The sequence below is a fragment of the Orbicella faveolata genome, unplaced genomic scaffold, assembly GCF_042242905.1.
Source record: "Orbicella faveolata isolate gen_17 unplaced genomic scaffold, um_ofav_v1 contig_46, whole genome shotgun sequence".
In the NCBI taxonomy this organism is placed as follows: domain Eukaryota; kingdom Metazoa; phylum Cnidaria; class Anthozoa; order Scleractinia; family Merulinidae; genus Orbicella; species Orbicella faveolata.
This window is the reverse complement of record NW_028301576.1, coordinates 12,069,286-12,091,443: the sequence shown is the minus strand read 5'-3', so window position 1 is coordinate 12,091,443 and position 22,158 is coordinate 12,069,286. Positions and strand designations below refer to the sequence as shown.

Here is a 22,158-nt window from a genome sequence, read left to right as displayed (position 1 = left end):
GGGGGGGGGGAGGGGGTGGGGTTCAGCATCCTCCTCCAGGAGAATTTTATTTTCAGAACCTCAGAAACGCTATTTCAGGCATTCTGATGAAATGTTTTGGCACTCCTAGATTAATCCCTTTACGAAAAAAACCGAAACGAAATCTGCTGTTACTTCACAAGCGAAAAATATTGACGATCACTTTAGTTTATGTTTGCCTTAGCGAGAGCGTTCCTTTTGTAGCTCTTGCGTGACATTTGTAGCTCTTCCGTGATGTTTGCCGCTCTAGCGTGACATGAAATGTTGTCATAAGTTATTCATAATTCGGGACTTTTCTGAGAATTTGATCTCCTGTACACTCGAAGCAAAGATTCAGAAGGAAGCTTCTTCATTGGAAACAGTTTTTCTTCAGTCTCGGTTTCGAGGGCATAATATGCCGCTTTAGTTAGAGGATTTAGACAAAGGTAAGTTGAATAAGTGCTTTTTATACTGTTAAGTCGGGTGTGTTCGTTTGACAACTTTGAAATAAACCTTTCGATATTCCCAGTAATCTACGATAATATCAAGGCTTAAATTTAGGAGCTTCAGTTTAATAACATGTCATATTTTGCCTTCTTGTGGACTTGTATCGTCGAACTTAAGGCAGCTACTAAAGGAAAAACGCAGTTAATTTAGCCGAGTAACGACCGAACATAACAAAGACAAAATTATAAAATTCGATTCCGACAAACTTGTAAATTCTTATTACGTTTTCATTGCACTGCAATTCATATTTTGGAGATAAATCTTTCGCAATTTCCTTTGGTGGCTTCATCAATTTACGATTTAAAAAAGATGTAGTTTTGATGTGGACGTTGACAAAAGGTTGGACGTAGCAAACAGTTATCTCGGTCAATTCCATGTCAGCTAACACTACATGTAAATGGCTGAACGCGGAAGTAAACCGGAACTAAAATATTATCGAAACTATAAACTCGCTGAATAAAATCCGGCCATTAACATTTCATATTTAACTTAACACGGTACTTCTCAGTTAGAAATACCTTGAGGATTCAATGTTGACCAGCGATGTCAGCACAACAAGACCAACTCTCTCTGGTAAACATGTTCATTGCTGTAAAATGTTGCTGAATCCTGCATCACTGCTCTTGAACCTGGGCTCTTTTGCCCATATCGTCGTAGATTTGATCATGATAAACAGGACACTCTTCGGTGATTTGGTTCATCGACATTTACTCAGTTTCCTCTGAAGATACTGGAGAAGGTATCACACTACGACTACTACGCGCACCGGACTAAACCCCGGGTAAAGATACCTGGGGCCATTTTGTTGGAGTGCGATGAAGTAAAACCGGACTGCGCCTTGCGCAGCCATATTGTGGGTCTCCGAAGATGTAAACTTGACAGAGGCCGTAAGAATAATTCATTGCTTCAGGTAGCAGAGGGAGTAATAAAGCTGGCAGAGAATATCTGCAAGTTTTTTCGAGTCAAAGGCGTGAGAGGACAACCCAAACATATCCAAACTCGTCCCGAGATTTCCGAGATTCTCGGCAAGTCCAGGTCCAGCGATATGTTTTACTGATAAAATCAGAGAATTAGAAGATTACTGTTACACTGGTTCGAGTTTACTGAGTTTGCTAATGTTTTCAAACAAAATTAATTGCTTAAAATACCCACAGAAATGGTAAAACTACCCTAGCCTTAAATATTATGTGTGGAATTAACTGCAGGTATTGTATGTACACACTTAAAAATGTTAAGTTGGAAGGGGCAGGGGAGGGGAGGGTGGGCACAGTCACGACATTTGAACCCACTCACCCACTCCACGACTTTGGCGATGGCAAAAGAATAAATTAGAGTCACAGGAAATTTCTAAGAAAGTCTACAATATGGTCGAAATTGCCCATTTCGAAAGCATCTTTTTCCTTTCTCAGAAATCTTACCTAAAAGAAGGTCAAGACATAACATGGCAGCTATTCCATTGTGTATACCAGACAACTGCGATTGGGATGAGACATCCGGGAATTTCCAACGTGACCAAAGCCAACCTCGCACGGGACTTCAGCTGGTGAATGCGGCACTGCGTAAACTCAAGGCCATTCAGGGACCAGTCTGCGTGGTGTCAATTGCAGGGCCATGCAGAAGGGGCAAATCGTATATCCTTAGCAGAGCGTTCGACCAAGGGGACGTCTTTCCTCTGGGCCATTCGTTTGATCCCGAGACAATGGGAATATGGATGTGGGTGGTTCCAGAGAAATACGTAGATGAACGTGGCCGGGAGTTCACTGTTGTGTTACTGGATTCCGAGGGAACTGACGCCGTTGGAGCCGAAGGCAGGAATGATGACACCATATTCACACTGAGCGTACTTCTCAGTTCTGTGTTGATCTACAATTCTGTTGGTGTGCCTACGCGAACTGATTTGGAAGGACTTGAGTATCCTTTTACATCACACATGAAACTGAGCTTCTATTATTTACCAAATAGAAGATGCTGTTCCATGTACGTTCACTAATAAATTTAAGAAAAATCATTTCTCAACGTAGTAATAAACTTCACGCTCTTGCAATAACGCTCGGATTGAGTTTTCTGTCAAAAAAAAAAAAAAATGTAGTTGTGTACGCGCGCTCGTCGGCTCACTGAGAAATCATAACTATCAGTTTCCTTTCGTCAGTGCTCTTGAGAATTATTTTGTTATTAATATGTCTAAATTCTCCTCGAAACATTAGTAGATTCCGTTGTCTCGGTTAACTCAGACTGGACTATTACCCAGTCCACCCTGGAGCAGTTTGCCATATGAGGAAATTACAGGCTGACCTCGAGGCTCGACCGAGATCGATGAAGAGAATCTCTTGGTTGTTACTCATGCGCTAACCAACGTCCAAGGCAACGAAATTCGTTCCCCTTGACCAGCGGTCAGGACACATGCGGCCTTGAATGTTCTGCTTTGAAGTAGGAAAGTATCGAACTTCTTGTTAAATTGCACAGTAAGGAACGAAGACTCGAGGAAGGAGATTGTCCAAAACACAGCAACATCCATTCCGTAAAATAACTGAGCTACTACGCGCGCTCTCATTGGTCAATAGGTGTGTTTAGATGAGAGTATCTAAACACGGTTGTGACGTTTTAGATTCGCGCGTATTTTTGAGAATTATTTTATAAAAGCAATTGAGCACTTTTTCCACGATTACATAGCCTCATCTAAACGCTCGGGGGTTGGGAGAATTCTCGAAAGTTATGCAAACACTCCTCTCGGGTTTACGTGTCGGGTTTGCATAACTGTCTCGATTTCTCGCAGCCCTCCTCATGTTTAGACGAGGCTATATGTAAACACGGAAAAAGTGCTCTATTGCTTAAATATCAGTAGGCAAAGAGAACCCTGAAGCGTCTAAAAGGTCGCAGCGACCTCAGGGTTTGAAGAAGGCTTGTTAAGCAGTGTTACAAGATGTTTCTTTCCTATAAAAGATAAGAAGGAACAACAACTTTTAGATTCCTTGATTTGTTGTAGTCACATCATCAACATTTCCCAGCGAATCCAAGTGATTGCAGGACAACCATTAGCCGACGAGGATTCTCGGAAAGTATTTCCTTCTTTTGTGTGGCTGCTCAGAGATGTTCTATTAAGTCTGCCCAAAGGCGTGGAAAACCTCAGAACGTATTTCCTTGAAAAGGTAACAATAGCACATGCAAGGAATCTAAGGGTAAATTCGGCGATTCATATCGTTCCGTGTAAATTTAACCTGTGGTCAGGCGTTCTTTTTGTCTTCTCTCTCCTCCGCCACTGCCGCGGAGAAAGAAACGCCTGATCATAGGTTACGTGCAGCTAAAACTTACGGAGTGGTTACCATGAGAACAAGGATTATACCGCGTGGCATGAAATTTTCGTGGGATCTAATTTTCCCGAATTTCGCAGAGTTTTCATCGATCCGCGAAAATTAAATCCCGTGAAAACAAACTCCCGCCCAAAAAAATTCCACGAAGATTTACTCCTTTTATTTACACTACTGAATTTCAATGAAATTGGTTGCAAGTAGTGTAACGAAAACGACCTGCCGTATTTCCTGTACAATAATTACGGTAATATGGCTTCCGTTTTTGTTACTTTCAAGTACCGTACATGAAATCCGCGAAATATTATTCCCAGGAGTAAAGTCTGAAGTCTAAATTTGAGAACATTTGTTCACGCGAAACTCGAAAAATCCAAAATCCAGGAAGTTAAACTCCCGCGAAAATTTCATGCCACGCGGTATAGGGGACTAAAACTCTCACCGTTTATCTCCTCTTGTTTATTGCGGCTGGAAAAATCGCAAGAAAACAGAAACAAAGTGAGCAGTATCCACTTTTTATCTGAAACAGGTTTTCAACGCCCATGGGCGGCCAAGTGAGAAATCTCAAAAAGTAGTCGACAACATCCTCAAGTTTTTTCCAGATTTCGACGCCTTTCCCCTCTGCCCACCGTCATCAAAAGCTGAAGTGATACAAAACTTAACCGAGGAGGGGAGACAGGGGGAGATAAACGTCTCTTTCAAGAAAGGAGTTGAAGATTTTAAACAGATGCTCCGTACCAAGCTGAGTCCAAAACGAAGTGTTAGTGGACAAGGAGTCGTGACTGGAGAAGGTTGGTCAAAACACTTTCTATTTTCTGTTAAATCAAAACTCCTGTATAAAGCCAGGTGGTCGTACCGTCTCGCTTAACTGCTGTGTAGCCAGGCAAATTTCAGTGTAAAGCAGATAATTCTAAAAATGCGCACATAAACTACTTGTACCGAGATTTAGATCTGGAAATGGCCTTATGATAATAAACAATTCATTCAACATCGCCACTTTAATTTAGAACCCTGGAGGTATTGCCAGTTCATCGTGCTTGTCAAGTGGTTTTATGACAATGACCCAGCCTATATTTGAGATTTCTTCAATTATGCTGGATGCGATCTGAGGAGAAATGGAACTATTTTACACCAACCCGATTTTAGCCCTATAAACGGATGAAAAAATCAGTTATCTAGGGACCGTTCATCTTTATGACTTAGAGGCGCTGGTGGAATGTAGGGAGAAGGGGCTACGTCAGGTAAGGTAAGGCAAAGTCTGCATACAAGCCAAGTGGCCCACTAGGCCGGAGCTTATCCCGGTTTCTGTAGCATGAAGCGACTGGGAGTATTTCTACTCCCCCCTGGATGGGATGCTAGTCCATCGCAGGGTTACCCCAGCATTAAGTTCGTGGGAACCCATTTATAGACCTGGGTGGAGAGAGACACTGTGAGAGTAAAGTTTCTTGTCCAAGAACTCAACACAGTGTCCCCGGCCAGGGCTCGAACCCGGATCGCTCGATTTGGAGACGAGCGCACTAACCATGAGGCCACCGCGCCTCCCGCCTCCCATAAAGAAAAAAATATGCTTGGTAAAGGGAGAGGATCACTTAAAATAATTGCCATCAAGTGTATTGACGGCATCGATAGCAGTACAAAAAATTCCACCACAGTACCTTATGTTCCCGGTGAGTATGGCTCCGCGCAAACAGCATCAACACAAAACCACGTCACTAACTGTTTGGTTACAACTACAGTCAACTCCCACTATCAACCATGTCGCATCGATAAACAGTTATAGTTAATCAGTGCTCTTCTACCTTTCTTTCTCTCTGAACAAGCGTTTGTTCAGAACATCACGTGCGCGAAGCGCGAGTCAAAATGACGAAGAAACGATCGCACTCGCGCGTCGAACACGCCATTCTGTTTGTCTTAAAATCCCACTCTCATTCTTGGAGCAAGATTGAGAAAGTGCCAATAGAAATTTGATGATCATATGTTTGTAATATTTTTATGATATTTAATTTCTCCTCAGCCTTAGCAACCCTAGTGGAGGAGTATGTCAGAGCCGCTAACTCTCCTGGTGCAGTTCCTGTTATTCAGAGTGCATGGGACGTGTTTACAACAACAAAATGTACTCAGACACTGAACGATGCTAAAGCGGTTTACGAGTAAGTACTGAATAATAAAGCTGTTATCAATTGAGTGTCGTAGAACCAATATCAAAGTAATCACTTCGGCCAGTCACAAAGGACTTGAAATGACAGAGACAATCCAGTGAACCCATTAATTTTCGAAGTAAATTCATGCTAGTGACGCAAAGCGCGGGAAAACGTGTGCGAGCGAGTCACGACTGGTTTTGGTTTTACTTCTTATTGGATGAAAAATTGGCGCGAGTTTTTTTTTAAGCCAATCGTGTAGCGCAGTAACTCAAGTGAAAACCGCGCTAAAACACAGCACCACACACACGCGTCAGATTCCAAATTGTCTGGAAAGTAAAGATAGAAAATGACCTCTTTGTATCAGTAGGTTCGATTACCAATCACTGTTCAGTGGGAAGATGAGCCGACTGACTCAAGAGAACGGCAGAAATCGCAACAGCTTGCAGGCCCGCTGTATATGGCGGGACAGAACGCAATGCGCGAGATGTATAGGATAAAATATAGTATATCTACAAGCGTTTTCTTTCCTTGCTTCTCTCTCGCACTCCTTGTCTCTCTCGCGCGCTCCTTTATCGCGTTCGCCCTCTGCCCCGCTAAACCGCCTGCTCTGCAGGATGAATGATCCAAACTCTCGTGGGAGTTAAAGAGTTTTCCGGAATATACTTATGTAAACCTCATCGCCTGGGTCTCATGTCAATCATAAACGTTCGATTTCGTCCTAGCTCTCTCTTGAGTTATTTGCATCAGATGATATGTCAGAGACACAACCGCCATGACATATACAATAACCTTTTTACTACGTAGGTCGAGACATTAATTCTTATTACTGATTTTCCTCTTCAGAGGAGGAATGAAGGAATTCAGGGAAAGAGTTCGCCTTCCTTGCGATGATAAAAAGATTCGCAGTTCTCACGAGGACCACTTGCTTGAAGCGTTAACGTTTTTTGAAAGTGAAACAGAAGACACTACAGTGACAGCTCGATGGCTTTACATGGAGGAGTTAGCGGTAATTAATTGTTATTTGGTGTCTGCTCATACCAAATAAAAATAACACTGGCCAAGAATATAACGAGCACGTATCATAGAATTAAGGCTAGTATGTGGCAAATGTTATTTTGCTTAGTTAGTTGGGTCTGATCTGTATCTAGCTGGCGGATCATGTCTCTTATGTTCCCAAGATTTGTCGATGCAGTACATGCGCTATGCTTGCATACCGACTAACAATGATAATGATATGATGATGATGACTGCATTGCTCTTCATTCATAAATCTATTTTTTCCTGAATTTTATAAATAAATATTATTTGGATTGTTTTATTTAAAGCGCATACGCGCGTTTTATTACCTGTTGTGAAAAATATAAGTAAATTTCGGACGCATCAAGTGTAATCATGAAGTCTTTGAAATTAGGAAAGGCGATTTTGTTGCCAAGACTGCAGGTTTTGATCTCTCTGGTTGAAATCCTTTACCGTCACTTGACGAGTTCAAGTTGTTTGTTTGTTTGGTTTTCAGAACTTCGCAGACGAGTCTGAGAGTGCGTTGTTGAGGGAGAATAACAAGTTGACAGAGGAGCAGTGTAGTAATCTTATGAAAACTTTACGCATGGTGTGGTTAGACCCTGTGATCAAAGACCTCCATGATGCTGATAACACCGAATTCCTAGTTCTTGAAGAGCGCTTGAGATCAGTTTATCACAAACTTGATTGTGACTTCAGACAACAGGCCGCTGGCTCCAAGAACTTGTGCTTCAATTTGGCATACATCTACGAACTGGTATGGAGAGTATTTTTGTTGAGTTCTTTATAGAATAATACGAGATTATATTAAATATTGCGCGGATTAACTCCACCAAAAATGTTCAATTTAAGGCAGTCCTCTCTGATGTAACAAAATTGATAATCAGTTCAGTAGATATTAAATTGAATCAAACAAAATCGCCTTTAGCTTTTTATTGTATCGGTGAATGTTATTTTAGAGTGGATGCATAGATTTTGGCGTGTTCGAAGATTGCTCAAACGGGCATCCTCCTGACTATAGCTCCGTCTCATAATGAACCGTCCGCCTAACAGTTTGAATAGCAAAGAGGATTTTATTGCTGAAGACAAATGGAATGGAGGAAGACCTCGGCGTCCCTTCTACAGTTACGCGTGGCTGTTGAAACAGAACATAGGAAAATTAAGTCCGAAAGAAAGCACTCTTGAACAAGTTGTGGTTTAAAAATGTGATTTCATTTTATGGGCTAAAAGACAAAAAACTACGACAGTAACAACACTTAGAACAACAGGAACAAAAACGGAAACAGTGTAAGTGGCTGTCGCTCCTGAATCAAAATGTCGGGATGAAGTTTAGGGTAGTTTATACACCATGTAGGTCGCATTACTAAGGTAAGCCCTCCCAAGGTATTTTCAGATCAGTCCCAGTTTCAGAAATTCTAGGAGGGTCTAGAAAGGGCCATTTCTGTGGCGCATATTTTGGTCACGTGGACAGCCCAAGCACCTTAGACTTTTTTCATTCTCCGCGAAAACATCCACGCAACGCGCGTAGAAACATTATGCGCGAGAAAAACTGGGTACCATGTTTAGAAATAATTTGAAAGAGATTACCTTGGGCTGAATTAAAATCGGAATGGTGGAGTAACTCACTTATCTTTAATCATTTCTTGCCTGGATATAATGTCTACACAAAACAGAGCAGAATATTTCTTGTTTCATGTGACAAAATTTTAGCTAATTTCTTTCCTTTTTCTGTCAAAACGTCAGCAACACTCAGAGGAGATGAAAAAACATCTAGCTCAACTCAAGACAAGAAGGTTGTATTTCGAGCAAATCGCCTCTGAGAGAGCCGCGAAAGAAGCCGAGGCTGAAGAGACAGAAAAAATCAGAGTAAGTTAAACAATAAGTAAGTGAGTTGTTTTGAGTAACCTGATCAGCTGCCTTATAAGTGCAATTAAAAATGAATGCAATATAATTCCATGTCACTTACAGTTTCCTTGTTTTTATTTTATAGCGTGAAAACTTACATTTGGCGGAAAACAGAAAGGATATTGAAGACCGGGTAAGTTGTGCTAAAAAAAACTTACCCCTAACCCAGGACAAAACTATTGAATGATTTGGTGAAACGAACTTGAATAACGTCTTACCGTGTTTAGACAGTCGGGAAACATTTTCAATTTTATAATTTCACCAAATAGACCAAAAATGGGACGCTCTCTAAACAAGGATACCATCAGACCAATATTTTATCATTGTCATTGTAAAAAAATGTTCAGGAGTTCAAGATTGTAAGAAGATGGAGAGGAGGTGCGTTGTCTATTATAATTGCTAAGGGGGAGGGAAAGGTAATCTACAATGGGCTTTTACCCGATCCGGGGGGGCAGGGGAAGGGGGTGGAGTAGCATTGCTTCTAGATGGCACTTTATGTTACGGAAGCTAAACATGAACGCGCTTAGCTCGGGCAGCTGATTAGGGAATAGGTTTGAAACAGTTTTAAGTTTTCTAATCTAAGACATACGTGGCTTTAAGAATATTAGTTAAGTTGAGCAAACTGGTTTAGAGCTGATTTATAATTATTTCTTTTAAATATCAATCGAAGATTGCCAGAAGTTTTCTTGTCGAAAGTGAATGCCTTAATCAACTCGTCCTCAAAGTATTCACTAATTTATATATTATTACCAGATTGCTCTCTTGGAACAGGAACACATTGAAGAGGAAAGAGAGCTTAAACGTATGAAAGATGAACAGATGCGGTCACAAAGAGAGCAGACAGAAGCTGCAGTGCGTGCAGCAAGGGAAAGGACGGCAGCAGAAAAGGAGAAATATTCACGACAGCAAAGAGAACTACAAGCTCAGATAGAGGAAGCAAGACGAAAACAACAAGAACAAGAAGCAACCATTAACACTCTGCGAGAAAAACTGAGAAGAATGTAATGTCAAAGACAAACTGCTTAAATAGGTGTCCGTTTTGATACAAAGGTATCGTAGTATATGCAAGGATATTACAACTCTAACTTTTCTTGAAAAGGTTTCATCAGGTCTTCTCAATATGGGCGTGCGCAAATTTTGTTCATGACACTGTTTTTTTCACGACTTGTGATTTTTTAAAAATGTAGAAACTATCGACTGATATCATGAAAAAGGCCAGGAGTCAAGCTTTCAAATGAATTTCATTTATTATCTGTCGCCCTGCGGTATAATTAAAGAATTAGTGTGTTGAAAAGCAAAAAATTCGTGTGGAGTGGCTCTTTATAGTTTCAATTTAGGAGTGATATTCGTTTCAGTTCAACGAGATGTTCTGAACAATGCAACAGAGATCGAGGACAAAAACAGTAGACGTTTATTCACAACGAAAACAAACGTCATACGAGACGAAAAGGTTAAATTTCTGTGAGCCATAGATTTGCAGAATCTGAACAGAAAAAAACTGAAAATTCTTAAAATAATATAGTTTTCCCACCTTGTTAGTCTTGTTAATGTGACATGACCTATTGTTATCTTGAAAACCTACCTAGCTAAGCAAAAAAATGCAAGGTGGCTTATTATGAATAGCTTGTGTATATTACAAGTGATTTCAAAACTTTATAGTAGCTAGCCGTGCGTGTGAAGCAGTTTATTATCAATTGTAAAGTGTCCAGGCTGGAGCACAGTACCGTGTTGAATACATCATCTGGTAGAGGGTCCCTAATAGGGTTCTTCAATCTCTCTGACCCGACCAGAATTTTCCCTCAATCCCGTAATCCCGACGGTTTCTATCGGCTAATTCCAATCCCGGTAGTTCCTCACCTCAATATGAAAGATTCTTTTCAATACAGGTCCCGATTCCTTCACAGTAAACCCAAGCACTGGCTGAAGTCTCTCTCCACCCAACACACTCATCCTTTTCGCTCCTGTGAGTAGAGCATAAGGCTACAAAAAGATGATAAATGTCTTCACGATCAGCCAAATATGTTCCGCATAGATACGTTATAGTTAAGTCACTGCTTAGCTATTTCCGTCATTCAGCAAGATGACAGCTTGATTTTCCTTGTACATTTCCCTGAATTTCGGTTCTTTAAAGTGAGATCGTTCGATTCTCGCTTCGTAAAATCGATAAATCCCGTGTCCAGCTGTTCATAATTAGCATCCCGAAATTCGCCTTCTTTTTCCTACAAAATCGAATGCCGGACCCACATAAAACCTCTTGAAGACCCTCGCGGTAGGCTGAAATAAATTTCACCAAACAGTCTCATAATATAGTCAAACCTGTATTAAGCGGACCGCATATTAAGCGGACATCCTCTACTAAGCGGACAGCAACACAAGTCCTATTTTCCTCCCCCCCCCCCAGATTTGTTTTAAAAAATACCTTCATTCAATGGACACCTCTATTAAGGACGTTCGCGCGAAAATTTTCCAGTCGATAGGTTTTTGTTCAATTTTTACTGCAGTCAGACAATGAGTTACTTGTGTCAGAAATGCAAAAAAAAAAAAAAAAAAAAAAAACCAAACAAACAAACAAAGAAACAACAACAACAACAACAACAACAACAACAACAACAACAAAATAGGGGGTCACTGACTTCGTTTTAGAGGTAAGGCGCGTGGAAAACTACCCTGATTTTGAAAATTGGCGCCTGACGCAATTAAGCACGGTCTACAGGGGTTTATAGTTAAAAATATCGAAGCTAAGTCAACGGAGGCAAACAATCTTAGTCATATTTTGTAGACGTGGGTCTGCTGCGTAAATAATTCCAAAATATTGCTAACGTTTTCGCAAAACTTAACCCTTGAAGAGGCATTTGAAACTGTCGCACAGATAAACGAAGAGCTGAAAAGAACGGAATTCGATGATGCATTTTGCCAAAAAAAAATTCAAACTTCTAATCAATACATTTTCTCCATTTTTTCACTAAACGTAGAAAATCGGTAGAGAAAATGATCCATCAAAAAAAAAAAAAAAATAAGGGGTCACCCACAGAAGTACCCACAGACATGTCTGTAAAGCTAATTACATAATAAATTCAAATGATCATATAGAGTTACTTGTCATCGTTTATGGACGTACGGTATTTCATAGTTATCGTACGTTTACAGCAATGCTATTTGACTCTTTCAAGGCCTTTTTTGCTGAGGAATATTTAATAGAAAAGTGTAACACTCACCAGGAGGTCCCTATACCCATAATGCTTACAACCCTGCGATACAGTTAGCCTGTGAACAGGCTCTCTAGACTCTCTAGTCGAGGATGAGGCGAAGAGAAAGCGCCCGACTTCACTCTCAGCCAGTTTCTTTTAGGCTGTTCACAGGCTACGATACAGTGGAAGTCACTTCCACTGTATCACAGCCAATCCGCCGGGTGGATTGGCTGTGATACAAATGTTCAGTTTACATTTATTTAATAAATTTTGGTCCCTGCATGCAGCCTTGGATCAGCCATGGATCAATCATGTGGATATAATGATCTTTAAAATCTGTCGTGATACACCGGATCCCTGTTCGTGATGACGTATTTCGTGTTGCGCAAGTGAATTTTGATGAAAACAAAAACAGCTAATCATAACGAGACTGGATGCCACAAGATGAAAGCACAACTCTTATTGCGAAGCTGGTACAATATGGTTGCCGAAAAGTAGCATAATTCGACGAAAAATATTTTTATTCGATAAATGACATATTTTTGTTCGCTAAAAATATTTTCATTCGATAAATGACATATTTTCATTCGATAAATGACATATTTTCATTCGCTAAAAATATTTTCATTCGATAAATGACATATTTTTATTTGCTAAAAATATTTTTATTCGCTAAATGACATATTTTTATTCACTAAAAATATTTTCATTCGATAAATGACATATTTTTATTTGCTAAAAATATTTTTATTCGATAAATGACATATTTTCATTCGTTAAAATATTTTCATTCGATAAGAATATATTTGTTCGATAAAACCGTTTCCATGCTCCTTTTTGCATTCGATAAATACTATTTTTATTCGATGTTTTTTTTCATTTGATAAAATATACTTTCGATAAAGTCACGTGACTAAGGAGGCATGGCCACAAAGCATTACGGCACGGTTACAAAGCTTCCCGCCATCGGCCATATTTTATGTTGTCAAAATGCAGAGGATGGATGGAAACAGGGAATTAAATCGCTCGATCATACGGAGTGAAGTGAGGCAGGCCATCAGTGAGTACTTTGCCATCAGAAATACTGGAAATTGTCCTCAGACTGCACGGAGTGAGTGCCAATGTAGTAATTTTTAAATGATACCTTGCAGCGAACAAAGTCGCTCTTTAGTGAAGTCTACAGAAGTCTACTGCAACTTACAAAAAGTTCGTGTGTTTTTTATAGTCGCACCACAGACACCACAACAACTTGGAAGTAGTCAGGATCAGCGTTTAGCTCAACATCAGCAAGTTCTTAATCGAGCAAGAGACATAATGAGATCAAATAGCATGACGAGTAATGGTAAGTCAAGCTTTCCTAAAAGACCCCGTCTGGATAGGAAGAGATATGCTGTTCCAGCTGTTAAAGAGTTTTGCAAAACAGTTCTGGTTCTTGCACCCTCAAATGAACATACATATCACTTAACTAATGACCAAATATTGGGGCACGCTGAGGTTGACTTCACCACAGAGGACTCGGAAGATACGGTTAGGGCCAAGATTGTCCAGGCTGTTGAGCAGCTAGCACATGATATCAAACCTGATGACTTCGAGTTTGTTAAAGTGCAGTCCAAGAGAGTTTCGGTTCCATTTGTAGCCACTGGACACAAGTGGGATTTCAAGCATGTCAAAAACCTCTGTGGACAGGGAAAGATCTACATACGGCTACTGTCATATCTGACAGAGCAAGAAGAAAAAGGTGGTATGTCCTCTAATACTGAGGTATGGGTAACAATACAGTATAAGTCTTTTTTTTATTATTGCCATGCCAACAGTATACCATACAGTTTACATTCATAAGTAATAATAGTAAAATGGACATAGCATGTAGTTTAAACCCTTGTTATTCTAAAATGTAGCTTATATTGAAACAGCCAGGTACATGTGATAGCATGGAACAAGTGGAAGCCCTGTGCCTCACAAGGGGCAAAGAGGTCTAAGAAGACAATTGACAGCAAACTGTATGGTATCAAGTTTGATATAGAGATGTATATGTAAAGCGTTTGTGTTATGTTTTGTAGCATTCTGAGTATGACTGCCACTCTGTAAGTGATGGTGGATCTACCAACATCTCTACAGAAGGTATGCTGTTATTCCAGTCTCTTTTGTCCACAGAATTATACTTTGTTTTTATACATTATTGTAATTGCAGAAACCTTTTCCTAGTAAGGGTAATTTATTTCAATGTATACCACCATTTTCTGTCAGCAGTAACTTCACCTGATGATCCTACAGCTTTGGCCATCCTGCAAAATCAGATGGATACAGAACATCCAGCCCCTCAGTGTAAGCAGAATACACGACAGTCCACCTTCCCATCATGTGCTGTTCCATCCTTCAGTCCCTCTCACAGCCTAAGCTGCCTTAATCAGTTAACTCAAATGTTTCCCACCCATGACAAAGCATATCTTGAGGAAGTTCTTATGGCATCAGCAACAATTCATGATGCAATATCTGAGATTCTTGGTGTTGGCAATGATGATAGCACATCATGTAAGTTTTAATGTAATGGTACTTTTGATTGTTATGACTGTTGCTATTCATCATGATATGTGATGTACTAAGGCAGTATCAGTCCCTCCCAGACAGCCTGGTTGATTATTCTAATTGACCTGCACGTGATGACGTATAATTTAATCATCATTTTATTTATTTTGCTTGCTCAGCAATGCAAATATTAAGGTTTTGGCATTGCTTGTATATCAGTGTTGCAATCATACTGTTGTAAAGGGTTGATAATGTGAAGGAAATGTTGATATTATTTATTATGCTTTAGTTTACTAAATTTGATTGGAATACAACATGCATGAATTAACTATATTCATGTACAGAACTGTATATATACATTAAAGTTGTAACAGCATGAAAACCTTTTTACTATTTTGTTTTTCAGGCCTTGACAAATCTACACTACAGGAATACAGGAAACAAGTGGAAAGAGGAAGACAATTCATAGAATTTAATAGGTTGCAAATCTCATCTGTGAGACAGCTTTTGTGCATCTACAAGAATCCAAAGCTTAATCTCAGACAAGAGCCAGATGTTTGTTTTGTCGGAGAACTAGGAGCTGACATGGGGGGACCTAAGAAAGAGTTCTTTTCCCAAGCTATTCAGAGTCTGTGTAGAGTTGATCCCTTATACAATTTGCAACTGTTTGGGGGTGCTGAAGGCCATTTGGTCCCACTCTATGGTGTAGATGCTATTTCTGAAGGTTTATTTGAAATCGCAGGTAAAATAGTTGCTCACAGTGTTTTACATGGTTGTGATGGTTTTGTTGGTCTCTCTCCCGCTGTGGTCAAGTACATTGAAACTGGCTCAGTTACCAAGGCTGAACAACTTGTCACTACTGAAGATCTTCCTGACATTGAGCTCAGGAATATTATTGAATCAAAGGTGAGATTATTTTAATTTTTAATTGCACTTTTTCAACTATGTAGACAATTTTTTTCCTGAAAGATCAAGAATGGAGAATGCAATTTTCTAATTTTCTGTCTTTCTTTGCTTGGGCAGCTAATCTATACAGTTATATATATGGGATATTGACCACGGGTGAGGTCAAGATGGCTGGATATTGGCCAAGTTCTTTTTTTGTGTGTTTATGGACCGAGATGGAGTCAAGGTCCATAAACTTGCAAAAAAAGAATGAGGCCAATATCCAGCCATCTTGACTGAAATAGCTTGATGAATAAAGGATTTATCATATGGTTTTCGGGGAAATTTTTCTCGCAGGACGCAGCAGGTAGTCCAGAGCTGCCAAATTACTCCATCTTGCCTGCTCTGGTAGCCAATCACAGCACAGGATTTGGCTCATCTTGTCTGCTCATGGAGCTAGCCATATAATAAATATAGTTAACTTAGCCACGGTCTATGGCAAACATGACATCACAATATTGACTTTGAGGCTAACCTTCATAAATTATTACAATAACTATTTGACAACTGCCTTGGAAAGTGGAGGTTGGGTGCCTGAGACATTCAGGAGCTTCAACCATTCCTAGATGGAGACCACTACCATGGCTGGCAAATCCTGGCAAATAAGTCATGACCCCCTATGTGGAGGGGAGAAAAACAGTCACCCATCAGAAAAAGCCTCTGAGAAGAGTCCTCACTCTTAAAACACTAATGCTCAAGGAAAACACTGACTCAATGCAAAAAACACTACACTGTGAACACGAGAAATTAGACATGAAATCCTGGCTCATGTACAGATCTAAACGCTACTGACCACAAAGGCAAGACTTCCTCTCCTTTTATCCTGTAATAGACTTGAAGACCTGATACATTTCTATTGATTGCCACTCAAACACCTGAGGAAACCTGAGACCTTGGATCAATTAAAAAGCTAGGTGTTTTAACTTTAATTAAAAAAAAAATTATGTTTAGGTGCTTAGCAAAGATGACCTGGAGGAACTCACCGCTGATGACAGAGAGAAATTGGAAGAAAAGATTGTAAGCCATGGTCTCAGTGATGTGCCACTTACCAAGTTGAATAAGGACAAGGCAATCAAAGACCTTATGACAGCAGAGGTTATCATCACAAGGACCCTGGCAATGGACTCTTTTTTTAAAGGACTTGACTGTATGGGATTAGGAAGAATACTGCGGGAAAACTCAAGCATTTCTAAGGAAGTGTTTCCAACCAAAGATGACGTTGACATTGATGCAACTATGGTGAAAGAACGCACGAGGACAGGCATTTATGGTCAACATGACACCAGGTCTGCAGAACAGAAGCTAGCATGTGAATGGTTCTACAAATTCATTGATGAATCATCTTCCCTGAAAGGTTAGATATTGCCAAAAGTTAGTGAAGTACACTGCATGACAGCATAAAATGTGAAGCTTAACAAAGCAATTTTTATTCATAAAACAATGTATTTCCAACAAATTTCCTTACTAAGAAATAAATAACAAAGCTTACTATGCCCTTCGTCAATTTGCACATGTACAGCACTTGCTGCAGTGTACTTCATTTTCATTCCAGTTTTGGTCAAGTAATTTTTGTCTTTTCCACAGGATTTAGATGGATAAACACATGATTATATTTGTGTCTGTTTTAGTTATTTTCAGTGGTAAGTCTGCTGAAATCTTGCAATGTCCATAGCAACTGAATGTATGCTTTTATATCCCAGTAGGTGTTTATTGTGAAATATGATTTTATTTCAGATGAAAACACAGGCAAGTCTATTGTGAAAACCCTGGTAAGGTTTATTTCTGGTAGTACCCAGTTGCACTCCCACGATCAGTTTGAAGTGACATACAACAGTGATCCTTCCAAGAAACTACTTGAAGCCAGCACCTGTTTTTCTACTATTTCTCTACCAGTAGCCCACAGTTGCTATGAGGATTTCAAGCAATCTTGCCTAACAAGTCTCCTTTATGGTGGTGAAGGCTTTGGCAAATTTTAAGTGTCTGAGAATTTAACTAGAAACTTTTGTTGACATCTTAAAAACAAAGGAAAATATTCACAAACTGTTTTGGTTTTGGTTATTTAAAAAATGGAAATTATGAAAGAATAAGTTGTTATTGATGTTCCATATATGTTGATATCCACTTGATAAAGCATGCATGTTCCAAGTGCTTTTATAATTAAACAGCATGCCCGTTGGGTTAGTTTATGCATGTAGTTGTATCAAAGTTGTAACGTTTAATCAATATTCCCTGTCATTGATAAGTTTGTGGGCAATAGACTACTAAAAATATAAAATGAATGAAAATAATACTTCTAGTTACAAAGTATGCTCAGTTGAAACTGTTTACATAGAAAGCCTGTATTGAAAGCTCCTGTTTTCATTTGCAACCGGAAACACTCATGTTCAGTGGACTTTTTCAAGGCAAAACTGTTTCTTTATTGTAATGTTAGTTACTATTAGGTTGCCATTGACAGGTGATACTTGAAATAAATTATTACACTTTTTGCTCCTTTTTTCATACCCAACATTGATATTTTTAGATGGAAAGTATCATGTACATGCTGGCTGTGGCTGCTACAAGAGTTTTAATGCGAGGCACATTCAGTCTGGACACCACTGAAAGCTTACTGTATATATTGTTTTTCCCATCCCCTTTTCTGCTGCCAACGTGGTCTATGGGAATTCAAGTAGCAATTGGATGAAAACAATGTTTACAGTAGATAAGTCGAGTCCCAACAACTGCCTTTTATTGTGGAAGAAAAAAAAACGTAAACAAGGATTTCATTAAAATTAGCTAATGAATGCTTTCAGTCTAGTTTGAAAGGAAAACTGCAGTAAAATTATCAACTTGGCTTAACATTACTCAGAAACAGATGTAAATGTACGTGTTCTGTTTTAATTTTAGTCATTGTTTAATTTTTGTAGCCAGTTCTAAGTATTATTTTTTGCTTGAATCATGTTCATTTACATAACAATTTTGAAACAAGAAAAAATTAGTTCAGTTTGGTTAAAAAATTAGGTCAATCAAAAATGAACTTATTTTGAACTTCAACAAGTAGTTACATGTTCCTTTTTATTTCAAGATTGCATTTAGCACATAAAACGTGCCGTTTCCAAATTTTAGAAGCCTGCATTATACAGTTGAAGAACTTCAGCATATTGCTGGTCTGTTGTATGACTTACAGGTTGTCAGAGGAAAATTCAAAGTTACTCAAGCAACTCACGGTAAGCCTCAAGGGCACTCAAATATATGTCTATACCAAAGCTGCCAGATTCAGCCATTGGATTAATTAGCTGTCTGAATTCTTCGAACAATTCTTCTGGGAAAGGATTCTCGATGTCTTCAACTTCAACAGATCCATGTTCCTGCAAAGGAGACGGGCCCTCTGGGTCAGTACCATACCATTCTATCATATCTTGGGTAACTGCCTCGTTCTGCATTTGTCGATTAAGCATGCCATTGACCCACAGCCTCTCAGGTGACCAGTTGCGCTCGGTTCGTACTGGCCTCAAATTAGATGCTTTTGTAAACTCATCAAGGGCAACATTGATTCGTGGAAGGAACACTTGATGTAGTAAAAACATCTGCAGAGGGTTACTGACACTCAAGTAACCACTCTCTTCCAAAGAATAAAAAACGGCATAAAATAAAAAAGAAACACAACGGAATACTTCTCTCCATAAACGCTCAATCCTTTGATTTCTTGTGGATGGCCCTGCAATAAAACTGCCTCTTCCTTCGCCCCTTTCTTGAACCATAAATCTTGCAACCTCTACATTTTCACCACCATGATCACCTCTTACGCGAGAAGGCACACCAAACTGTTGTACTGCCCTCTGAAAGGCTGACATGACTGTATCTGCCCGATTGTTGGTTGAACATCTTAAAAATGTAATCATTCTAGAAAAGCCGTCGATACAGCCATGGACTACAAATCCCCATCGTATTAGACTATGATGCCCATCTATGTGCCATAACGAGTTGGGCCAAGCTACACTGTACACCCTCCTTGTTATTACCGTTGCCCATCGAAGAGCACTGTTTTCAGGGTCAACCCTATTGATTGCTGCACGGACGCGTTCACGCTGTACGAGATGGCCCAGAGATCGAATATACCCTAACAAATACGACTGTCCAGTTGTCGTTCCATGTCGAGATACAAAGCCGCGAATAACCTCGTCGAGTTGGTCATCGCTTATATTTGACCACCTGCTGCAGCCCAACCCATACTCTTCCACTCTACGATAGATAGTCCATCTTGATACTCGTAGCATCTGTGCAATCTGATTCCAGGTACACCCTAGGCTTCTAAGATTTTCAAGAAGTTCCTCTGCAATGACGAACTTTGGTCTTCCAGGTTGCGATGTATGTGCAACGCTACGCGATCCTAAATCGACAAGACTTACTGTTCTCCTACCTATTTCAGTCATCCTCTCAAACCAGAACTGATGTATTTCGGAAAAACAATCGCAGAGCTGCAGTAAATTGTTTCTACAACATAGATCCTCACTCTGATCAAGGACACTTCGCAGAACGGAGAGTACACGGTCAAGACAATTGAAAAGCAGGGCCGCTGAGTGGAACTCTAAGTTTATAATTCTGGCACTGTGTTCGCATCTATCCAGTATATTTTCAGCAAATATAAAAAAATCATTCCAAGTAATTGCATCTGCTGTTGCATCTAGGTCTAGATTTGTCGCCATTTTAAGACATATCCTAAAGATTTTGGATAATGGCGGGAAGCTTTGTAACCGTGTCGTAATGCTTTGTGGCCATGCCTCCTTGGGTCACGTGACTTTATCGAAAGTATCTTCACCAAATGAAAAAAACATCGAATAAAAATAGTTTTTATCGAATGCAAAAAGGAGCATGGAAACGGTTTTATCTAACAAATATATTTTTATCGAATGAAAATATTTTAACGAATAAAAATATGTCATTTATCGAATAAAAATATTTTAACGAATGAAAATATGTCATTTCGAATGAAAATATTTTTAGCGAATAAGAATATGTCATTTATCGAATGAAAATATTTTTAGTGAATAAAAATATGTCATTTAGCGAATAAAAATATTTTTAGCAAATAAAAATATGTCATTTATCGAATGAAAATATTTTTAGCGAATGAAAATATGTCATTTATCGAATGAAAATATTTTTAGCGAATGAAAATATGTCATTTATCGAATGAAAATATTTTTCGTCGAATTATGCTACTTTTCGGCAACCATAGTACAAGGCGTTATTTGAAACCGTTTGATTTTGCCCGGCTGAACATAGGGAAAAGAGCGCTTTACAGCCTCATTTTCGGTAGTTATTTTGAAAACTGTGGGTTACCCTAGCGTTCTGGAATATAGCGCTGCCACAGAGAGGACTTGGAAACGAGGAACTCTTAATGAATCACGTGACTCGCCTTTCCGTGATGGATTTCCTTGTCGCTTTCAGTTTTAATTCGTCTACCAGCAGTGCGCTAAGTCGGACGACTGGTAAGTATAAGCTAGAGTTTGTTGGCTTTCATTCGCCGTCTTTGAATGGCAGTAGATCTAAGATTCGATAAAGATTTCAGAAAATCAAGATTTCTTGGCCAAAGTTTCTTTGCTTCAAATTCTTGCGCGACGTCGCTTGTCGATTTATCAATTTCCTGCTCCGATCATTGATCGTTAGCCGATTTGCCTACCCAGTTAAAATTGTCAATTGATGAAATTGATTTAACTTAACCATATCCATGGCTGATTATAAGACTTAACTGATATCAAGGCTGACTATGCAACATATGTTAGCTAAAGTTGAACTTTTATTGGCAATTTGATCAACATATTACCGGCTGAATGAGGATCCACGGTTGGGTTTCAAACTTTGTAATGCTGGGAAAGTTAATTTCCAGGTTCTTATGTTCCTTCTTATGCTGATCAAGGAAAACAATGTTCATGACCATAATGTAGAATTCTCACTGTACACAACGTTACACCTAAAATATCATGAAATATAGTTGAAATGTATTGAATTACATGAACCCATTCTTGTGAGCACTTTTGATTGTTAGAAAGAGCAAAATCGTTTCAAAATACTTCTTTGCAAATGCTCAGAGATGTTGAATGTTCATGTTTCAGAATGTGGTCTCGGGGAAAACTTAATTTTTCTGGGGATAAGATCACCTTAATTTTCCAAAGTTTTAGGTACCTCTTGCGCAGACGCTCTTTGGGCTCGTCATGCAATCTTGCGTGAGAGCGTCTGGGCCCAAAGAGCGTCTGCATGCCGTGAATTCCTTGACGTGCTTGGCAATTGCGACGAGGTGCTTCGCTGTCACTTTTATAGACGGCGTGTAATCTCAGTACGCTTCTTTTTGTGCCCTCAGATGAGAAAAATAGTTAATCTTGTTATGTAAAGACTGCACTGTTACTCATCATCGAGATTGGTGGTTCTGCGATCCAGTGCCGCGGTGGTCGAGGACGCCATTGAGGTATGCTAAATGTCATCATGTAGTCTTGACTTAATTTCGGGAACTAATTGAACAATATTTAGCTCGTTTTGCATTGGGAAGGTTAGTGTAAGACTGATATTGATATTTTAGCTAGTTTGATGGGTCATGTTGTTTTTAACAGAAGTGCATGAAAGCTCAATCGCAATTTACAATGCACAGAGTAA

The 22,158-nt window shown here is 39.4% G+C and overlaps 4 protein-coding genes across 5 annotated transcripts in view; 3 read left to right on the top strand and 1 right to left on the bottom strand.

The window, feature by feature from the left end:
- The first annotated feature begins 286 nt into the window (after positions 1 to 286).
- On the top strand, positions 287 to 11,886 carry LOC110047877 (guanylate-binding protein 1-like). The gene is made up of 10 exons (XM_020753623.2): positions 287 to 443; positions 1,914 to 2,415; positions 3,488 to 3,650; positions 4,336 to 4,597; positions 5,821 to 5,956; positions 6,791 to 6,953; positions 7,461 to 7,721; positions 8,708 to 8,830; positions 8,955 to 9,002; positions 9,623 to 11,886. Exons 2-10 carry the CDS (start codon positions 1,946 to 1,948, stop codon positions 9,872 to 9,874), a joined length of 1,878 nt encoding a protein of 625 aa, XP_020609282.2. The 5' UTR covers positions 287 to 443; positions 1,914 to 1,945; the 3' UTR covers positions 9,875 to 11,886.
- A 1,131-nt stretch (positions 11,887 to 13,017) lies between these two features.
- On the top strand, positions 13,018 to 17,324 carry LOC149098393 (uncharacterized). Its single transcript, XM_089278441.1, has 7 exons — positions 13,018 to 13,168; positions 13,283 to 13,818; positions 14,118 to 14,178; positions 14,305 to 14,589; positions 14,990 to 15,489; positions 16,480 to 16,814; positions 17,263 to 17,324. The coding sequence occupies exons 1-7, from the start codon at positions 13,048 to 13,050 to the stop codon at positions 17,264 to 17,266; spliced, it is 1,842 nt and encodes a 613-aa protein (XP_089134567.1). The 5' UTR covers positions 13,018 to 13,047; the 3' UTR covers positions 17,267 to 17,324.
- On the bottom strand, positions 17,081 to 20,314 carry LOC110058094 (uncharacterized). Its single transcript, XM_020764685.2, has one exon. The coding sequence runs from the start codon at positions 20,211 to 20,213 to the stop codon at positions 18,717 to 18,719; it is 1,497 nt and encodes a 498-aa protein (XP_020620344.2). The 5' UTR covers positions 20,214 to 20,314; the 3' UTR covers positions 17,081 to 18,716.
- A 435-nt stretch (positions 20,315 to 20,749) lies between these two features.
- Positions 20,750 to 22,158, top strand: part of LOC110047848 (NLR family CARD domain-containing protein 4-like) — a 55,718-nt gene continuing 54,309 nt past the window's right edge. The window contains exons 1-2 of one of the 2 annotated variants that reach the window (XM_089278431.1): positions 20,750 to 20,999; positions 21,869 to 21,973. The gene's annotated coding sequence lies outside the window, so the exon portion shown is untranslated. The remainder of the gene's footprint in view (positions 21,000 to 21,868; positions 21,974 to 22,158) is intronic. The other variant, XM_089278432.1, reaches the window with a different exon arrangement.

What these genes read in the sequence shown, in the direction of transcription:
- LOC110047877 (XM_020753623.2), top strand. Translation starts at nt 1,946, where the DNA reads ATGGCAGCTATTCCATTGTGTATACCAGACAACTGCGATTGGGATGAG. An exon ending in GATGCTAAAGCGGTTTACGA is followed by an intron (nt 5,957 to 6,790) that starts GTAAGTACTGAA and finishes TTTCCTCTTCAG; the next exon opens with AGGAGGAATGAAGGAATTCA. An exon ending in TGGCATACATCTACGAACTG is followed by an intron (nt 7,722 to 8,707) that starts GTATGGAGAGTA and finishes TCAAAACGTCAG; the next exon opens with CAACACTCAGAGGAGATGAA.
- LOC149098393 (XM_089278441.1), top strand. Translation starts at nt 13,048, where the DNA reads ATGCAGAGGATGGATGGAAACAGGGAATTAAATCGCTCGATCATACGG. An exon ending in TTGTCCTCAGACTGCACGGA is followed by an intron (nt 13,169 to 13,282) that starts GTGAGTGCCAAT and finishes TGTTTTTTATAG; the next exon opens with TCGCACCACAGACACCACAA. An exon ending in GGAATATTATTGAATCAAAG is followed by an intron (nt 15,490 to 16,479) that starts GTGAGATTATTT and finishes AATTATGTTTAG; the next exon opens with GTGCTTAGCAAAGATGACCT.
- LOC110058094 (XM_020764685.2), bottom strand. Translation starts at nt 20,213, where the DNA reads ATGGCGACAAATCTAGACCTAGATGCAACAGCAGATGCAATTACTTGG.